General features: G+C 39.0%; 1 protein-coding gene across 4 annotated transcripts in view; it reads left to right on the forward strand.

The window, feature by feature from the left end:
* The window catches only part of pak5 (p21 (RAC1) activated kinase 5), a 72,574-nt gene that overhangs the window by 39,782 nt on the left and 11,575 nt on the right, over positions 1–21,217 (forward strand). For 3 of the 4 annotated variants that reach the window (XM_023347631.1, XM_023347629.1, XM_023347630.1), the window contains one exon: positions 18,677–19,516. In XM_023347631.1, coding sequence (XP_023203399.1) covers positions 18,677–19,516 — 840 coding nt within the window. Of the gene's footprint in view, positions 1–4,526; positions 4,693–18,676; positions 19,517–21,217 lie in introns of those variants that run through there. The other variant, XM_023347632.1, reaches the window with a different exon arrangement.

The following is a 21,217-nucleotide window of genomic DNA, read 5'->3' on the forward strand; positions in this document are numbered from 1 at the left end:
TGCTTTCACCTTTTTTCTACTTGTTGCTCTGTTAAAGTAAGAAAAACAAAAAAGTGTGAAATACAATTATAAAAACTACTTATAAAACTAAATTCAGCAGTGAGTTATTTTATATTTTTGCATTCATACCACAAAATAAGGTCAACATTATTATAGAAGTTGTAATCAATATGTCGCAAATTAACAACAGTTGGAAATACAGTTGATTTTTTTTTTGTGGTTTTAAATAAAAATGTTTGAGTTGTATGTTTGAGTTTCATACTTTGAAACTCAAATGTGTTGATGGCTGTTACAGTCTGAAGGCTACGCGATTCAATTTCACTTAACTTGCTAATGGCTGAAAAAAAAAAGAAGAGCAAATGCTGGAAACAAAATATTACATCATGTCATCATTAAAGAAGTACCAACCAAAATGACAGATTTATTTCTACAATGGGATCAACAAACCCCTCAGTGGACTGACTTTAAAAGTGGCAAAATGAATGCTTTAATGTGGCTCACATTGTGCCCTGACGATAAAAAGAAAATCTGGAGAAATATTCTGATCCTCCCAAAAATAAAGGCTTCAAGAAACAAGGAAAAGTAAATGTGAAAAAATGCATTTGTTGGGTGGAGGAAATGGTCAGAGGAAAATAACAAAATAATTTACAAGCTGTGAGATTTACCAAGGTTATTCTTTTTATAAGTAATAATTATTGATTTATTCAGTTTCCCAACTTTTTTTTTTTTTTTTTTTTACATTTTTCATTTCAGAATTGTAAACAAGGGGGACATAAATGCAATCTCTCAGGAGGCATCAAAAATACTTAATCTTCAGTTTAATGTCTTCATGGTTGGATTTTATTCTGTTGGTTTGACAGATTTTCACCCTTAAAATATTATATCTGGGTCGCTCGCATCTATAACCACCTGCTCTTCCTCACACATATGGAAACCAACAGATTTGTGTGGTCAGTGTACTGGTTTGAAGCAAGAAGGTACATTTTCATCCATCTGGAAGATTCATTTTTGATCTATATTTTCGAGATTTGTTGTATTAGATGTACGGTCAGTTTTCAGGAAGTCAGTACTGGTATAGTGTGTGTGTGTGGGGGTGTGTATGCGTGTGTGTGTGTGTGTGACCATGGCTTCCAAGATGGGATCTGTTATTTATAGTGGCTCATACCTTCCTCTCCTGGATGCTGTGACACTTAATGCTAGCTTGTTCTTCGAGGCAGACTCGCCTCTTACCCCCTTTGCCCCCGGCTCCAGCTCTTTCTACGACGGCTGTGTGTGAAAGTGTTTAATGCCCACCCCAGGAGGGCGTGAATAACGCCGCCTCAAGTCTGGCACACCTCCGGAGATGTTAACCTGTCGGCGTGTAGATGCTACTTTTAGACGATATCTAATGAGCATGTAAACACGGCCAGTGTGGCCTCAGGCTCGCTCGCTCGTTGTTTATTCGCAGGTTTGTAGTTTTTGTCGCCGGGCTGCTCACCTCAGTTGATAATTTGTATCGTTTAAAGGCCTCATCCAGCCTCCCGCAATCCAGAACGCTATAGTCTGACAAAATGCCTTAGCAACGTCTCCGTGTGTCTCCAAAAGTGTCAGCAAATGTTTAGTTAGTGCAAAAAACAAACAAAAAAAACTTTACTGCGTAATGTGATTTGGTGTTGAACACAAAGTGCTGTGAGGAAGTTTTTTTTTTCCGTTTTGCTTTTGTTATTTTTTTGTCACACTTAATGTCAGACAAAGATAACCAGAGGAAAAACACAAAGTTGTTTCAAAGCATGATTTTGTTTTAGAAGTGAGAAGATAGCCAAACTAACTTGGCCTTATGTGAGAAGGAGATTGCCCCGCAAGTCAATATTTAGTGCCATCAAGAGTTTGTGATTAACCAGCAATAATTGTTTTACGTCACTGTGGAGTAATCTTGTCCAACTCCTTGATTTAATTTAGTTATATTGGAAGAGTTTTGCGAATGGACAACATTTTTAAGGTAATACCACACAGCATTTCATTGTATTTCAGCCTTGCCTTTGATTAGGACACTCTAAAACAGTGGTTCTTAACCTGGGTTCGGTCTGAAGCAGATGTCCACACACTTTTGCATCAGGACTTTCTGGTGGAGAGCAAAATGTTTGGCTATATTGATTTCAAAGTTTGTTTGTTAAACCATAGACGCTGATCTCACTAGCAAGGGAGAACTTCAGAGAATTCATTGTTCTCTGACCACCTATAAGTCGTTGATGGGCACTAAAAATGGTTCTGGTTAGCCGTCTACTCCTGGGAGAGCTTCCAAGTGTGCCAGTTTTCATTCTGTATGTGCATTACAGCTCTCAATTTGGTGCAAACGCTTCCTAACACCTTAGAAATAGCTTGGTAGTCCATTCCATTGTTATAAATGTTAATTATTGTGTTGCTTGATTCTTCAGCCTGGCAGTAAAATTATGCCTAGTTATAGCTCGTGAAACTGAACAAATAAATGCTGTCAAAAACATTTAATTTCTGAGGTAATAACACGGGAGGGGAATTGCTTTTTCCACATAAGGTCAAGCCGGTCAGGTTTTTTTCTTCTTGGTAAATAAAATCATTAATTAAAGACCTCAACATGATCTTTGCCGGATATTAACATTTGAAATCGTTAAAGGAACAGCACTGTAGTGTGTGCGTAGGTAGCTGCGTTAAGTTGTTGCATTCATTAGCACTGCAGGTGGAGAGCAGTGTCTTATATCAATATCAGGTTTGTGTTACACTTTGGCTTTGACACGTGTAAATCGCAGGCTCCTTTGGAGCTGATGAGGCATTTACCACATTGACATCTGTGTTAGTGTTTGTCTGTGCTGGTAGACTGATGTGTTTGTGCATGCCTGAATGGATATTTAGGGCTATTGGCTTGTTAATGCTATCTGCCGGACCCTGATATCTCATGTTTCCTCAACATTGAGCCTGTATTACATTTCTTTGGTCATTTAAGCCGGTGTTTCCCAACCCTGGCCCTCAAGACACACTACCCTGCTTTTTTTTAATTTTATAGACGTTTTCCTGCTTCTGCGCACTTGATTTGAATTGATGGCTGGTTAACAGGCTTTATGCTGAACTGCAATCATCTGAATCAGGCAAACATCAAAAGTATACAGGGCGCTTTGTCTCGAGGACTAGGGTTGAAAAACATTGACTTAAGAGACTGAAAGATGGGTAATCAGTTTAATACAACTGACTAGTCACGTTTAAATAAATCTTTAAATTTTACCAAACCAGTTAAAATCCTCTCAGACCTCAAGATGTACCAATGAGGATTATCTTACTTATTTTTTAAAACTTATTCTGTTTGAAGTTTCAACCTGCTGATGCCAGTTTTAGCAGATCAGTTCAGCTTGTCGTTAAGAACCATAGTATAAAATTATAAAAAAAAGTATTTTAAATAGTCCTTATAGTCTAGCGTTTTGTCTATAATTAATTGTAGATGTAGACCTTTAGAGAAATGCAGTGTGTCCAGTATATTATCTAGCATTTTTGATTTGCAGTAATGTCATTGTGAGTATGTGAAAGCTGTGCTTTCAGACTTGGAACGAGATCATAACAGGTAATTTTCTTTGGAGGTCATGTTGAAACAGCTGAATGAGGCGGTATTCTCAGCTGATGCTGCGTAGCTCTGATGATGATGATGAAGGAATGAGACCGATTGTCGACGATACACACGGATTTTTTTCTTGTAGTAGAAAATAAAAAGTTATTCTTAGTTTAACACATCAAGACAGAGACTGTCTCCTGGAAGTGCTGACTTGATTTCCTTACGGACGCCTGCTTTTTCCTTATATTTCCCTACTCTATTTGCAATCTCTTTATGTTTTTAAACAATCTGCTGCTACTCCCCAGATATCTGAGCTGTAAGTTTACATGTAGCGCAGGTAGAGTGTAGGTGGTGGGGATATTTTAGGGAACTGAGCAGCTTGCTGCAGTAAGACCCATTATAGCTCCACTGAAAATATCTTGACTTGCATCACGGCAGAAATATGCACTTGAATGCAGAATTTTGAGGTAAATTTGCAGAAGATCTTGTTTAGGTGACATATTGTTGTCTGTTTTATTTTAACAATGTGCCCTCAGTCAAAGTATGAAAGAAACAAGTCATTTCCTTATTGATGATCTCACAACCAAGGCTTTTAAAAATGATTTGTGGCCGAGTCCGTGCCTGAATTTAGCTTTTCTTACCTGTTGGGTCTACTATTTGCCATTTTGTCGACTGTCTTAATGCTTATTGCACAACCGTTTTCAAAACCACATCATATGACTGATAACAAATGTCTAGAATATTCCACAACTAATAGTCAGTTAGCTCGACATTTGAAGGTATACTTGGTTCTGCTCTAAATGTCAGTGGGTCAGTCGTCCAGCTTCCCCCACCAGTTTACTGGCAGGTTATGGAGAGGCGAAACTTGATCATTAGGTTCCTCAGCAGATAGTTTCAGTGGGCTTGGAGCCCAGTTTACAGTAAGGTCATGCAGCTGCAGAGAGGCTTGGGGACTTATTAGGGCAGGTGGACCAGTGGTGGCAGTTTTTTGGGGCTGTGGCATGCAGGAGGACTCAGTGGTTGAGGGGAGCAGTGGAGGTCTGGCGAAGCTTTAAGGTTCGAGACGAGGACAAGTCGAAGGAAGGATGAAGACCGAAGAGGCAGCAGTGTTAAAGCGCCGGGTTCACAGGCAGCTACAGGTGGGCTGTTTGACGTGCCATATTTCCTCCAATTCCAAACTGCATGTAGGCGTGGAGGCTATACATAGCTTTGTGTGCAACAGGTGCTTACTGCTAGCAGGTACGTGCACACCTCAAGCCAAACGGTAGCTACAATGGTGAAAGTTTTTATTTGCATTTGCTTCAAAAGGTTTTTTTTTTTTTTTTTTTATAGTTACACGTTAGACTGGTTGAACACAAATGTCGCGCTTCATCTTGGCGTTTCTTGTTCTTGTGTTTCGTGATGCAGTGCAGGTTTGTGCCCAGAGCAAAAGCGGCGCAGATCTGCGTATGGCTAGAGAAGGGCAGCTTCTAAAAATAGCCTTCCTGATTTCCGAGGGTCACCCAGTTCTTGCTTCAGAGGTGAAAATGCAAACCTTTGTCCCTACTGAATAAGGAAGGAAGAATGAAGTCACTGATGTGTGGACATCTGCTAAGCGTTTTATTGGAGTCTGTGTTGCAAACATCGGGAGAGCTCCAAGATGGTAGTCTGTCCTGAATGAGAATAGAGAGAGGTGAAGGAAGTCCAGAATCTCCTAATACATCTTGATGCAAAGTTTGATTTAAAAATAAATAAATAAATAACTTTTTTTCTTGAACACAGCACTAGCCACATTTAGTAACAGTTAATGTAATCACGCATACAAAAATATAAACAGGTGCAAATTATTGTATTTTAAAGAATAACATAAAAAGTTAGTACATTTAATTAACAGATTACTGGGGAACATTGTTGGAGTCATTGGCTCTTTGAAACAAATGAAGATGTTTTAAATAAAACATCTGCCTGTCTCTGTCAGACAACTGGAAATGGGTAATCTCTGGGTCTTTCAGCCGCATAATGTTTTTTTTTTTTTTGTTTATTTTATGCTGCTGCACTAGACTATGAGCTTATTATTCATTTATTTATTTTTACATCTTTACCAGAGGAGCCGAGGAATGTGACCAGCGCTTTACATAAGAATGTAATTTTTGGTACTTTGCTCCAGATCTGTCAAACACACCGACTCTTTCAGCCACTGAACGTTTTATTTGACCGAACTTAAGGGGTTTGTGATCAACGTGCGTTTCATTTCACCTTTTATTCGATTTGGTCTCCCTATGTATCACTTTCCCCGCTCGCATTGATCTGGGATTAAATTGGTCATAGCAGAAATAGGCTAGAAGAAGGAAAATAACTCCTGATTGATGTGTCGGAGCATCTGTCTTGCTTGGCACCGAGTCGCAGTGGATGGCGTTGATTTAAACCTCGCTTGTTCCTTTCTCCGCTTCTCCCCACCCGTCTCTTCCTCCTCCTCTTCTTCTGCTCCGTCTCTTAGTGTTGACGCGCGTCTGCCACTCATGGTCACATTGTACCAAAAAAAATAAAATAAAATAAAACATTTAAAATTGCCTTCACAGAGTCTTCAGAGCCAAAGTTGGCAGCGAGGTTTGGCTTTCAGCGACGTGCGCTGCACTTTGCCAGGGGAGCTCAAACTGTCTTGGCATTAATGCCGTCCCTCAATGTCTCAGTGTAGACTTTTTGGAAGGGCACTGAGGCGGTGAATTTTAAACAAGCGGAAGTGTTGCTTAAGATGATGTGTCAGAGTTTAAGAGCTGCAATTTGGTAGCGGCTTTACAGAGCAGCCCACATTTTTTTTGATGAGAAACTGCAAAGTAACTGCTAATCCTCTTGAACGCATGACGGCAGCTGCTCAGACAGCTCGGTGAAAGGCAGCTTTTAATGGCCGAACCTGTGGTATCCTCATGTGGCCACGCCGCAAAGTGCAGCTCCTGATCTTGAAATGTAGAAGACTTAAACGTTGACCAGTTGACTAACTTCTGTTGCATAGATGTATTTCTTCTTGCAAAAACCTACAGTTTATCTGCGCTCTCTTTCACGTTAGATTGGTGCAGCTTTGACAGCATGAGTGCAGCAGGTTGCTGGATCGGGATAAAACGTATTCGGGTTGTGTAAAGCAGGAATGAACCCATGTTGAAATGTTTGATTTGAAGAGAAGCAACTTAAGAAGTCTGGGATTTTTTGGATTTGAAAATACAAAAAACAAAACCCAGCTTCCTCTCTTTTTTTAATGACGCATGTTTGCGGTCTTGCAGGAAACGGACAATATTCTGGTTATGAATAAACAACAGGTGATTGTATGGTGTCTAGCTACAAAGTATTTTTTGTTAGAGCATTGAATCATAAAATAACATTTTTTAAAAACTGCACTGCAGTTGGGCGAAATATTAAAAATATTAATAAAAAAAAATCATAGTAAGAGAAGAATCTACAAATTGCATATTCCCAGGTACGTATTTTAAGTTTATCTGTTGGAAGACAAAAGTAAAACAGTCATGCGTTTTATTTATGTATTTAAAATTAAGAATTATGTTAATACATATTATATTATATTTCATTTGTGCCCAGTTCATTCTATTACCCAATATTTCAGAGTATTAATGACATTTCTGAGATTAATCTAAAGACTTTCGATTTTTTTTCAACAAAATTTTTCAACTTTTCAAAACTGAAATTTCCAAGTCATTTCTAGAAAATCTCAGATTAATCTCAAAATTTCAGAATTTTTTGCTGGAAATTTACTCCTCCTTATTTTTTTCTATCTATAATGACCCTAACACACCGTCATACAAAAACTGCCCTTGTTGGCATCAAGCAAAATAACTTTATTCTTTCCTTTTGATTATTTTCTTCTTCTCTTGTCAGTAGAGTCAAGCTCAGTGCTTTATTGCCCCCTATCAGACATTAGCAGTAACTGCATGTCTCTGAGTGAAAATTTGTTGGTTCAGATGAGCAAAAAACAGTAAGGAGTACAGGTTATTTTGTTTTTGAGTGGATTATTTATTCGTTTATTTTTTAGATTTCCGACCATGAGAGTAAAATATGACTCTATGTACATGTGTGTAAAACTGTTATGTGATAGTCGGGAAACAGAGTTGAAGCTGAGAAGCGGGTGACGGTTTTCTGTAGGGGCTGACAGGATTCAGATTAATGAGCTCTGCTGTGTAATTAATCTTTGGGCAGCTGTCTGTTTATCTGTCTCTAAGTTGACAAGAAGATAAGTGCAGGACAGACGGTTTGATCCCCACCTCTCCCTTCCAGCTTTCTTCTTCCTCTCCCACTTTTAGATCTAAAACTTTCTCTGACAGTAACACACTCAGAGCCTCCTCAGAGAAGGATAATCTCTCTGACTCATTGGGATCATACACATGCTCATACTGTCACAGCAGATGAATTTCTTGGCTATTATTTCTAGTAATTTCTGAAGGCTGTGCAGTCTGAGTCTGCTTGTGCTCAGACGACCAGATCAAACGACTCGTAGCTGAGATTTGCTGCAGTGATGAACTAAAGCAGGATTTGGTTTTACTCTGTGTTTGGGTTTTATTTTGCTTTTTCCCCTAATCCTGTTTGCTGGAAATCGCTGGTGGTTCCAGCCGCTGCCCTCTGTGCGACTTGTTCACCCTAGCCTTGTAGCTGAGCCACTGCCCGACTGAGGTCAAAGGGGACCGGGTCACGCTCCTCTAAACGGCCAGCGATGGAGATCTGGGCATAGCATGAATCATATAGCTGGAGGAAACAGGCTCAGCTTCCAGCAGCATGATACATATAGTATTCTCTGTCCAAACTATAATATATAAGAGGATTACTGCATGAAATCTATCTATTTTCTGATTAAGTGTGAGCAAATCCCACATCCTGCAACCAAAGATGGATGTAGAAGATGTAAAGCACGATAAATGTGTTGAGACAAAGATGATGAAAGAGGCATAAACAGTAAAATTGAACCTCTGAATCATACTTTAGTGAATTAATAAATAAATGTTACCTGTAATTTCACATATTGCTTTTAGTTAAATTGTCAGAACATTGACCTTTTCAGGTCTAAGCAGCCTGTAAAAGTTCCTGCAATACTGGTGTGCTGCTAGCTAGTTAGCTCTTTTTCTGTTTCTGCTTTGTTCATGACGTGACCCACCAACAAAATATTAGCCAAAATTAACAAAGTGCATAGCAACACATTCTTTATTCTGGACGATTTATTTTTAGAAGACATTTGATATTATCCACAATTCTTAGAAATTTTACGTGAAGTTGTACCACGAAAACACTGCACCCCTGGTTTAAGAGAGCAGGTGAAGCTCTCTCGTAAACCCTTTCTTTAAACACAAGAGGTCGCTGTTTATTTCTTTTGTTTATGATTATTTTTCAAACATATACTTTTACTCAGCTTTGTAGCCTTCTCTTTTAGTTAAACCTATCTGTTAGAAGTGTTTGGTTTACAGCAGGATGACGGAGGTTGTTTAGTATTGTAGCTAACAGCTAGCCGCTAGCTGTTAGCGGCGCGGCCTGGGGAAACGGGTCAGCAGCTCGAAGCCTTTTAATCATTAATCATGAACATGTAGCTAAAGCCTCTTCTGTGTGTTGGGTAATAACATTTCAAGAAATCTGACTTTGTAAGTCTCTTTCAATGTATTACAGGCAGTATTGTGATCCAACGTCTCTATTTTACTGGGCTTTGAGGTCTGGATTAGGACTTTTATTAATAATTTTAATGTAAGACATGAGCTCCAGAATTCTGGCTGTACTATGTTCCTTTGTCAGTAAAGTTATTTCACCCTATTTTTTTCAGCTTTTAACTTTTACTTTAGTATATTATGTTTTTATTTGAATTCAACAGAATGTGTGTGTCTGTGGGAAAAGACTGGAAGTGATTCAAGATCTTGTGTTGCATTACAAAAACCTGGGATTTTAACGAGTGGAGAGGCGTCGTGACTTCAATCCGGGCAAACAATTATTAAGGAAATACTGCGCCTGACCAGCAGAGGGCAGCAAAACACAATACATCGAGTAAAGGGTCAAATAGCCCAATCTACCGTCTGTAATTTTGCCTTTTAAACGTTTAAAAAGACTTTTGATTTATATTTGGTAAACTTCTCTGGTTTGTTTGCTGATGATCAGAAATATAAAAAAAATCCTCCGCTTTTATCTTATTTTACCTTCAAAAACGTTTAACAACAGAAAACATGTTACTTTCCCTTGACTTTAGGTAAAAGAATAAGCGCTATAGCTATATAAAAATTAAAACAGATTTATTTTTTCCTGAAAACTATCAACATTGGGAGAAATCGGTATAAACTTTCACATCTCTTGAAGAACCAGGATGGTTTAAAGTGTATTTTTTAGAGTTCTGCTTGCTAAACTTGACGTCTGTTTTTTACATTTAATGACAATATTTTTGTTTTGAATAAATGTATTTATTTAGACATTTCCAAAGCAAAGAGGGAAATAGTGGGGCATCACAAGGTGCAGCAGCAGCCCCACTTCCAGAGTTTAAAACTTTCCATGTACGGTAGTTGTTTTGGGTTCAATTCCTGACCTTGTGACCTTTGATACATGTCTCACCCCTGTTCTATTTGACCATTTCCTATCTGTTTTACTCTTGAGTAAAGGTCACTAGCACCAAGTTATGTAAAAATAAGAATTGTGGAGTAGTATAAGAAAAACTTCTGTATTATATTTTAATATGCAAGCTTCTAAGATGACAATGGTCAGCATTTTATTCCCTTGAGAAAAGAAAGTATAAGGTATAGAAATGTGGGTTTTTGCAGCATGTTGCAGTACAATTTCTGTTCAGCAGAGGGAGGTAGAGTACATCTTAAATCTTTTGAAATGAGTCAAGTTTTCATCTTAATCTCATGTCTTTTGTCAAGTCATGCATAAGAGGCATTTTATTATCTAAAACTACTTAAAGTCTAATAGAAATTTGCTTCTGACATGATTTTTCTTCTGTTTATGTATAATCACAGGTTTATCTTGTATAGCTCTTAATCAGCAGTGTAATATGTCTGCTCCCGTACATTTTCTTTCTGATATCATTTTAGTCATAAAGCAGTCAATGAGCATCATAAAACGGTCACTGGTGCAGTAGGATAGTTCACTGCAGGAAGAGCACAGCATAGTAGCACACTAGCATTGTTTGTGTATGAGTAAAACCCCATGCGTGCCTTTTCTTCCTTCCTTTCTTTCTTTCTTTCTTTCTTTCTTTGTTTTTTTCCTCTGCAGCCTGAGTCGTGACAGAGAGCCACAGATTTGTGCCTGTGTTGGGTTTAATACACAAAGGCTGGGAGGGAGAGGCAGAGAGTTGAGATGCAGATGGTGGTGGATGAATATTTTTGTTGCACCAACGTTCACTCGTTGTGCTTAAGTGCATCAGATAATATCAAAAAAAAAAAAAGAAAAAAGAAAATGTGTGTGCAGCTACTGCTCCAGCAGGACTGTGAGAGTTGGGAGTGGGTGTACTGAGGGGGCAATGTTCCTGCAGTGTGTGTGTGGGCGTGTGCGGGTGTGTGTGTGTGAAGCAGAAATAAAGGCTTGAGGTGGGGTAGGTGATGAGCTTTAAGAGCATGATCACACGCTAAAAAAAAATCTAGCCACTGAATCTGATTAAAGCGAAACACAGACATTGTTGTAATCCATTTTAGAGGCGCAATATTACACAGATTTGTGGCGCTTATATATGTATTTAGGTTTGGAAGCTACTATTTTAGATTCGTGTTTAAAACTGCAGTCCTAATGACTGCAGTAAGAACTAGGTCATCAAATTATGTTGCAATTAACTATTTCTTTTGTCTGGAGTATGGTCAGCTGGATGTTGATTTCATAAAATATGTTGCTCTTTTAAAATCTTTAAAACCACAAAAAAAGATTTATCACACAATAATATTATGTAATAAAATGAGTAATAATGTGACAGCAGCTTAAGGATTTTTAAACAAAGTTCCTTGTTTTGGAAAAGTAATCTCTGAAGTGCTGTTTGGTTTGTACATTGTGACGATTCTGACTAGTCTTAATAACTCAATCTGTTCCTCCTGATTACTGCTGCAAATATTTAAGCTGATTTTGCTATGTATCATCTGCTATTATTGTAATTATTCTAGTTTGTGAGTCTTTTTTTTAAAACTATTTGTATGGATAAAAGTACATATTTATTCTAGTATCAGTCATCACAGCTTCTGTTACTTCAGTGCAAGGATTTATATTTGATGTATGTTTAATACATATTAAATTTACAATCTAGGTTCAAAAACGACGTGATTTTGGAAACGTTTGTTATCTAACTGAATGATCAGTACTTCTTAATGTCAACTTTACAACTCTTTAAGCAAACAAAAGGTTTCCCCCACACATTTATTTATCACATCCAAGAGCACAAAGTTAAAAATAAATAGGAATAAAAATGAGCTATTTAGTAGAAGTTTAACAAAAAACAAAGAGACAGAGTTATAAATAAAATTAGATACGTTTGAAAATATCAATTCAAAATGTTAAGCTCAACCTGACAAAAAAGACGCAAAGTGAATGGATCTTTATTGTTGGAAAGACAATCCATAAAACAGAAAATAAGTATATAAAAAAAGTCTATTTTTCCAGTTTGGATTAAATAAATATTTCCCCAAAAGTACACGTGTCAGTAAAACAATCACAAAGTTTTTCTGTATCATGTCTGGTTTGTAAGAAAATATAAAGTAAATGCTTTAAAGTAAAACAAACTAAATGAATAATATACATTCATAAACAGATTTTAATCGGATGCTTCATAATATTCACCTCTCGTATTCATTTCCGTGGTGCTGAAAGACTCTGGAGTAAATTGAACAAGGTGTGAGTGAATCTTCATCCAGACCTTGTAGCAGTGGACTGGACCGTTTTAGAAGCTCAAACAAAAGCTGCAGTGCGGAGGAGCCGAGCAGCAGCTCTGCTGATCGGATCCTCAGCTGTCCCGGGACCCTGCTGGCCAGCCAGGCGCGTCCTCCCAACCCGGGTTCTGGGAAGGAGTCACAGGAAGGGCAAGCTCATTAATTATCTCCCCCTCTCTGCCTCCCTCCCATCTTCTCGTCACACCCTCCCTTCATTACCAGCAAGGTTAATCCCCCTCTTATCTCTCAATGAGCCTCATTTTTCATGCTCTCTTTCTACGTCACTCCCTCCCCTCATCTCCATCCTTTCCTTACTTTCTTTCTTTTTTTTTATTATTATTTAAGCTGACTCAGTTTCTTCCAACATCTCCCCCCTTTGTATAATTACCTTCCTAAAGAAAGTCAGTATTTTTCCTTCTTTTTCCTTTCCGTTCCCGTGAAAAGGCCGTGCTGAGTTGAGAGAGTAGATCTATTACGGCTTATCACTAAAGGACAGGCCAACGGCGCACGCTGGTGAAATATAGCCGCTGTCACCGCCGCCGCTGAAGGCGACCCTTTGCGCAAGGCTCGCCAAGCTGTAAGGACGACAGAAGACGGCGGCGGAGGAGGAGGAGGGAGGGCGAGCCGAGCACAGGAGCCAATATCAGACCCTTAATTCAAATTAATGGAAAGATTTCCAAGCTTGATGCCGACCGTTTGACAGTGATTCGGCACACAATTAACCTTGTCTCTCCCTCTCGCCTTTGCACCTCTGTCCTCCTCTCGGTTTTAGTCGCCTGCCTTGTTCGTCTCGACTCTTTCCTCCCCCCGTTCGCCAGCCCGTACTTGTCATGCTCCTTTGACACGGCCCTTTTGATTATGAACCAAATGGGGATGATTATGTCTTATGAGATAACCGGCACTCCCTGATCTTGTTTGCCAATTGAATTAGTTCTGAATCACCAACATCCTCAAGAAGCGTGACTTGATGCGGGAGCCTCGTTTAGGAGATTTTCACCTAAGTAGAGTTGAGGCGAGAGGTGAGACTCTTGGTGTGACAAAATTTTAAGAAGCACTTTTTGATCTCTGACCTTTGTGACTTCAGTCCTTGTAGCACATACAGCAATACCACAATATGTAATAACGTAGTAAAATTTGGTTTTAAAATGCAATAAAACATAATTAAAACTGTATTTTGTAATATTTGACATAAGATTCAAAGGATTTTAGTGCATTTTTTTTGTTGCCTTGAATGACTTGTAGGTTAACACCCAGGGTTCTGGCTGTGAGTGTGAAAAGGCAACTAAATGACCAAACGTTCAGCATTTATCAACCTAAGTTTTGATTTAAATGTGTATAGAAACTACAACATGATTGATATGATCGCATTATAATGGCTAAGATGAACACAAACGGTTTTGATTGTTTACTACGTAATGCGCTACATTATTACATGATCATTTCTTAACAAATAAAAAAAAGAGTTCCCTCTGAATTTTGTAATAATCAACGCAAAATGTGGTGATGTTATTGGATTTGTTGCAGAAAGTATCGCACAACGCGTTCAAGGATATGTTTTATTTTTGCTACGTTATTACATATTGTGGCGTTGCTACATAATGTGGAGCTACAGACCCGTGTTTACCTTGTGTGCTCCCTGCAACATCTGTACCCAGCATGATAGATTTCCATTCGGTGACCTGTTTTAATGACCGTCCGCCCTGCAGCTAGGTTTTACTCTCTGCTTTTATGGCCCTTTTCACCTTGGGTTGCAGTTTACGGCATCAAGCAGCCTACAGCCGTCAGGCAGAAGAGAACAACTGGACTGTTAAAGTGGGGGAGCGAGGTTTGCAAAAATAACGAAACTAAAGGAGGAGCTGGTGTGTGGAAGCACAACTTCTGTTGGATAAATAATGACTTCTGAATATTGAATCCCCTGTTTGGCTCTTATCTAGAAGAATAAAGCACAGGAATTCTCCCTATAGTCTAAAAACTACACTTCCATGGGCATTTTTAAAGTTAAGTGACCTTGAGCTTTGAAAAATATGCTGAAAAAGAGATATTTTCAATCCAGAGGTCTCGTCCAAACAAAAACGCTTGATGAACTCCAGCCCCCTTTAAACCACTTTTACACATGAATAGACGTCTTCATGTTTACACCGTTTACTTTTAACCACAATTTCACGTTATTTGCATATAAAGCAGTACAGTTTTCTATCATTTATTGTCTTATTTCAAGTCAGATACTGAAATCTGATGAGCTTCTTGTTTCATTAATACGTCACTGCTCTTTGCTTATCTGGATGATCTAAGAAACCTTTATGTGCTTCTCTGCTAGTTTTCTGTAGCCCTTTATATTTGAGCATGGTAAGCATTACTAAATGTAAACACCAGTTTATGTGTGGATATTACCCCAGAGAAAGTACAAAATACCATCAGCCTTATTGTTGTCTGCTGATGCATATGATCCTTAAAAAGCTTTAAATTTATGTATCTGAAATTAAGGCCTTGAAATGTCTTAAATCCATTTTTTAAAAGTAAGTTTGCCTTAAATGTGTTAATCACAGATCTTAAAAGGTCTTGACAAGATAATTTAATTGTATAGTCTATGTTTTGCTTTTTTTCTTGCTTGACTTTTCTGTCAGGCAAAAGCTTGAGTCAGACTCGGACATCTTCACTGCGATAACTCACTGCTAACATACCCTTGCTAGCCAGCTACACACAATTCATTACTACTGATTTACATTGCTGTCAAAGCAAATTGTAAATCCTGTTGGATTTCTGACATAATAGTAGAATTATTCCCAGATCTGAACAACGTCTTTGTGAGTGAAATCAGACGTAGCGCTTGTGCAACGTGCTGGGGTGCAGGCAGGGTGTGTGAACTGGTGGGGAAAAGATCAGATTTGAGGGTTTCCAAGTAAATCCAGAGTTGAGTTCATGATGAATAAGAGGCTAATCATGAAGGAAGTGGAATGAGACAAAAACGCCACTTCAGGAGTCACCTGAGAGCTAATCAATACTGAGATATTATCCGACAACTACATAAACACTTTCCTGATTTGATATAATAAGATTACGGGTTGTTTATGGATCATTCAAAAATGTTGTGTTGTCTGAAATCATTTTCCATTTTCAAAAAGTGATTTTTATTTTTATTTGATATTGTTCCGTAATTTAATGCCTTTATGATTTATTTCTTAGTTACTCTTATTGTAACCTCAGTGTTTTCTGTTGTTTTGGTTTTTTTTTTGCTATTTTTGTTTTTGTCATTGCAGTTAATACGACAGACATGAGTCTGTGAGCTCAGAGTAAGATTTCTGCTTTTGTTAACGGCAGGACTCTTGTGGAAACCGTCCTGTCACGGATGAATGAGACTAGGAGAGCGGTGTGCGTTTGCCAGGACCACTTACAGTATCTGTGCCAGCAGAATGCTACTGAGGAATCGTCGTCTGGGGTTTTCTGACACTCTGCCTCAGCACATGTGACACGAGATGCCACAGAGTGACAGCTGCGTGACTGTCAAAGAGTTAAAAACTTGCTGATGCGACACTCCTGCACTGAGAGTTGGGTTTAACAAACTCCTGCATTAGAGGAAATGACTGACAAATATCCATGCCAACAGTTTAGGTCGGTTTGTCACCGTAAGCAAGATTACGGTTGCTGTCCAAGGGAATATAACTTGGTTTAAGTTTAGGGTTGCTAAACTTAAACAGCTTTCCTTAAAATTCAAAGTTGGTGTTGAAGTTTTCTTTCCAAAGATAGCGCATTTCAAAGATTATGAAATGTCAAGCATAAATCAGGACGCTAATTATTTTGACAGCTCTGTTGATTAAACCTCAGTGCAATGTAGTTTAGTTAGCTGAACTTTTAAATCTGCGCTGCAATCACATCGAGGAGAAATGATTTGGGGGATTCCGGTGATTTTTGAGTATCTACAACCAAGTTTTGTGTGGTTGTAGATACTCAAAAAAAGAAAAATGGGAAAACTCGTGACATGTATATAATTTTTAAGTCACAGTTAAATAAATAGTTTGATAAAACACAATTGAAAGTATAGTGCTGCAAACTAATGTGAATATTGTGAGGACATTTCTATCCTATTCCTGTTTTCCTGTTTTTTATACATGTTTGTCACGCTTATTTTTTTTCAGAACATCAGATTTATTTAAATATTAACCAAAGACAACACAAGAAAACACTAAAGGCAGTTTTTAAATGAATGTGTTTATTATTAAGGGAGAAAAAAAATCCAAACCTACATGGTCAGTTTCAGTTTCATGGTAAGTTTCCACTTGTGCCACACTTTTTGCATTTCTGAGTATCAGTTTGAACAGTTCTCTTTGAAATGTTTCATTTTTGGGATACTGTTTTTATAATCCTACCCCTACTTTAAGCTTGTCCTCATCTGTGTCTACACCCAGTGTGGTGTGTTTCTTAGTCTTCATCATTCTGTTTGTTCACTGAAGTTCTCTAATAAATCTCTGGGGTCGTCAAAGAACATTAACATCTTTACTAATTTTGTGATTATGTGACCTGAAGGCACTGGATTTCATTTAAGGGTATTGGAGTATGTTACGACCCGCCTAGGCGAGGCCAGATCCTAACATGAAGGATCCATCCTCTTCAGATCCTAAGCAGCCAACACACAGAGTTGAACATTTTATAATGTTATTTATTTTAAAAAGATGTATTTTTGATTAAGATGTTACAAATGGGGCATATGGCTTCAGAGTGAGCTATAATGCCGAAAACGACAAACAAAAGGAAATTATCTGAATATTAACCGAAACTTACCTAACTGAAAGTAAATAAACCAAATGACAAAAACTTACCTCTCTAACTAAGAAAAACATGAGAAAACTAAGCAAACATAAACAGCAGCTCACTCTTACAAACTCCAGAACTTTTAACAGACCAACAGTGTGACCGGTTGGGATGGGCTGAGGATGGATGGCAGGAAGTTCTTGTCTGCAGCTTTTATATCCGTCACCCCCGGGGGAGGCCACCAATTGGACGTCTTCGTCGTCTTCTGGGAACCAATCAGAGACAGACACCTGCACATTCATATTTGCATAATGAAGTTGACGACGCCAGTCGTAACAGAGTAAAATGAGTTTAATAGAAATCCGTAAGATTTTCATTTGTAATAACTTTTGAAAACCACAGTTTTAAAAAGACAACAACAAAAAAACGTTTTTTTTGCTAATATAAGAGATTTTTTTTAACAGTGCATATATGCTTTTACCTTTTATTTCAGTTAACAAAATGTGAAAAAGTTAAAGTGGTATGAAAACATTTGTGAGTCACCACAGCCTGAAAACCTCCCAATAGATGATGTAACGGTTAAAATTTTTTAATAATCCCCACGGCTCAATAATTCCCTTGTCATTTGTTGTTCAGACATACTGTTTCATGAAATGTTGAGACAAATTGAGAGAATTATGGGAACAGGTTGCTTTCATCAAGTGAAAGTACTGAGACTCAGCATCCTCACTGTACAAACGGTGTACAGGCACACACACACACACACACACACACACACCCACATACCATGCATGCACGCAGATTACATTCATAGGTGCAAGGCTGCAGCTTCCGTCCCCACATGACTCACGGCACAGCCTTGTAAAAAAGGCTTAGCAAGGTAGGAGGGGATAAGCAGCACTCTTCCTGCGCTTTGAAGCAGATGCAAGCATGTCGGCCCTTTCTCCGCTCTCTCCCTGACTTACTCATTTCTTTGTAGGTGCATGTTGGTGTGCTCATTTGACTCGTAAGCATGAAACCCCACTTCACGATTATTAATGTAACCTGATCAGCCCACTGGAAATGAAGCTAATCTGTTGCGAGGGAAATGGAGCAGGAATTAGCACCTTTAATCCACAGAGCCTTTTTTATTTTTTATTTTAGCTCATGAGGTATTTCACCATTTATCTTAATGCACTTCTTAGCATGCTATTTTTTTATATATTTTTTTTTATTTTTCTTTCTTACGATTAGTGGTTCCATAAACTGATGCCTGCCGTTCTTTGAGATGACATTTACTGCAAGTGATGATTAATTTCATACTTGTTACAAAGCCCTGATACAGATGAATTGAAATTCCGTCCTGACAAATGTTTGCTGTAACGAAGGTTGATTGAACAAGAATTTCAATTCATTTTATTCACTTTCCAGCTTGGAATGAATTAATTATAACTTTATCTACCAACCCAATGGCTGTCTCCCTCTGTGCTTTTATTTTTCAGGCTCTCTTGTGTGTTAAATGTAAATGTCTTTGTTCTTCGTTTAGACCATTGTTCGAGGGAACCGGCCACCCAAAGATGCATCTATTAACGGCCTGCTAGAGGAGTTTGACAACATTTCAGTGACACGCTCCAACTCCCTGCGCAAAGAGAGCCCACCAGGCGTCCAGCAGGCTGGAATCAGCTCCAAGCCGATAGGCAGTGGTCATCTCGCCGCTCTAGAGGAGAATGGATTCAACCACTACTACTCCCGCTACTCGTGCGATCTGGATACCTCCAGCAGGGACTTTTCCCTGGAAGCTGGGAAGCCAAGCTTCTCCATAGATGGAGACTGGGCTGTTGGGAGGCATTACCGGTTCACCAAACAGAATGGCCATTCCCACCCTATCCGCAGCCCCTTCTACCCTGACGCCATGCCTCACAAATCAGACTACGGGAAGCTCCCGCCGGACTACCACACCTATTTGGAGAGCAAAGGGCGCTCGGCCGATGAGGTGGCCTCCACAGTCGGTAGCGGAGTGGGCTCCAGCAGCTACTACCGAGCGTCAGTTGGGGGCTCGTCCAGTCAGGACTACCGGGACACTTCAGTCGGCACGCCTTCCCGGGCCTCTCTTCACAGCGAGCAGATCAACTACCCGGACAGCGAGTGGAGCTACGGCGGCTTGCGGGACGAATATGACAAGAGACCCAAGAGCTCCTACGTGACCCAGACGAGCCCGACACCAGCTATCAGGCAGCGATCTCGGTCAGGATCCGGGTTGCAGGAGCAAAATGTTCCCTATGCTGCCAGTGGGGCTTTGAGGAACCCTCCTCAGGCCCACCCATACAGTTCCTACACCTACCCTCGCCTCTCCGAGAGTCTCGCCAACTCGCAAACGATAGGCAAGGTGAGCGTTTAGAAACACAAAAGCTGAAGATTCTCCTAGTGAAAATCTTAAACATTGACAGGGATTTTTTTAATGGTGTTTGCTTTAAACTGTCCAGCAATCAAATTATAGGAAGCACGTTTCATCACGCCCCCTGACGAGCCTGTCGCAACATTTCAGAGAAAATTACACAGAAGTATCCCCACAGTTAGTTCCATCTCTCACCCACCTCCAGTTCTTTTTGAAAATCTACTCCTTCTCACTTTCCTCATTGTGGTCCTTAACTGTAGTTTCTAGGCCTGATAGATGGTGTCAGCTTTAATTTACTCTTCCCTGAAGGAGGCAGGAACTGCCACATAAAGAATTACTGCTCTGCAGTGGCCGCTGTCGTTGCCAACAGATCAATTAATGCTGATATCGACTGATTGGACAGGAACGTAGAGCAAAAAGAAAGGAGGAGAGTTGTTGTTCTGGATGGAATCAGACAGACATCAACGTACGAAGGGAGAAATCTCAATACACAGAGTAAGAATGATCTTTCTATTCTTGTCCAGTTACATTTGGAAGACCATAATAAGTTCAATAATGCTGCAAGGCAGGCCTAAAAGAAAAATAATTCCTCTTATCACGGAGTAGAAAGAACTGAGATTGACAACTTGCAGAAAAACTTTAGATTCGGTTGATTGTTTTTTGGTCCATTCACACAAGCATGTCATCTGTAAGGAAGTGGCGCAGTAGCAATGTAGTTATACCAATGTCATGTTGAGAATACATAGAACTAGATATAGAGCAGATATGTATTTACATTGTAGTGAATATAATTGTCAATAGGAAATGTCCACTCATGTTTGAGTATATGGTAGGTGTGACAATACAACTGGCTCAGAAGACCAGACTATACAGGATGTTAGGTTCAGGACAACAAGACCAGACAAGAATTTAACAACATTATTTAAACAACAAAAACAAAGAATCCCTTTTTTTTCTTCCCTATTAATATTCAGTGTTTGACAATCTACTTTCAAAAGTAATTAGTTATAGTTACTAGTTACTTAAAAAAACAAAACAACAACAACAAAACTGGTAACGACTGTATAACTAATTTACCCACTTAGTAACTGAGTTACTATACTGTAAAAGAGTAACTATTGCATTGCTTAAAACGAAAAGAACATGTTTAAATTGTTAGAAATTGAAAATATGCATGTTCAAATGTTTCTCATAAAGTTGAATCAGTTAAAAGGAGACTGAAGAGAAGGGACTAAAACAGAAACCTCTGTCCACTAGGCGTGGCTGTGCTGTGCAAAACCAAGCTTATACCACTTGGACGGCATCGCCCCTTCTGCTTCCTACAACGAGCTTACGGCAGGCAGTTTTAACATAAAATCGGCTTCATCTCACTGTACGTAATTACATCCCAGATATCTGAAAATGCATTTTGAAGCCACACTTTGACTCTCTCGAAAGGTAACTTAAGGTATCTGCATTCACAGTCTTACTAGTAGGAATAATAATTTAAGATACCAGTTATATTTTGGCGAGTCAAAATCGGACTCTTAATTTGAAAGGCCGCACATCCATCATTAATATTTGAAATCCCTTTAACGTAATTATGACGAATCAAAATGACCATTTTTAGACATTTGAGTTTACTACCTTCACATCCATAATAATAGCTTAAACTTACAAGACAAGGTCACCTGCTCAGAGCAACAGGATAGC

The sequence above is a fragment of the Xiphophorus maculatus genome, chromosome 15 (genome assembly GCF_002775205.1).
Source record: "Xiphophorus maculatus strain JP 163 A chromosome 15, X_maculatus-5.0-male, whole genome shotgun sequence".
NCBI classification, from domain to species: Eukaryota; Metazoa; Chordata; class Actinopteri; order Cyprinodontiformes; family Poeciliidae; genus Xiphophorus; species Xiphophorus maculatus.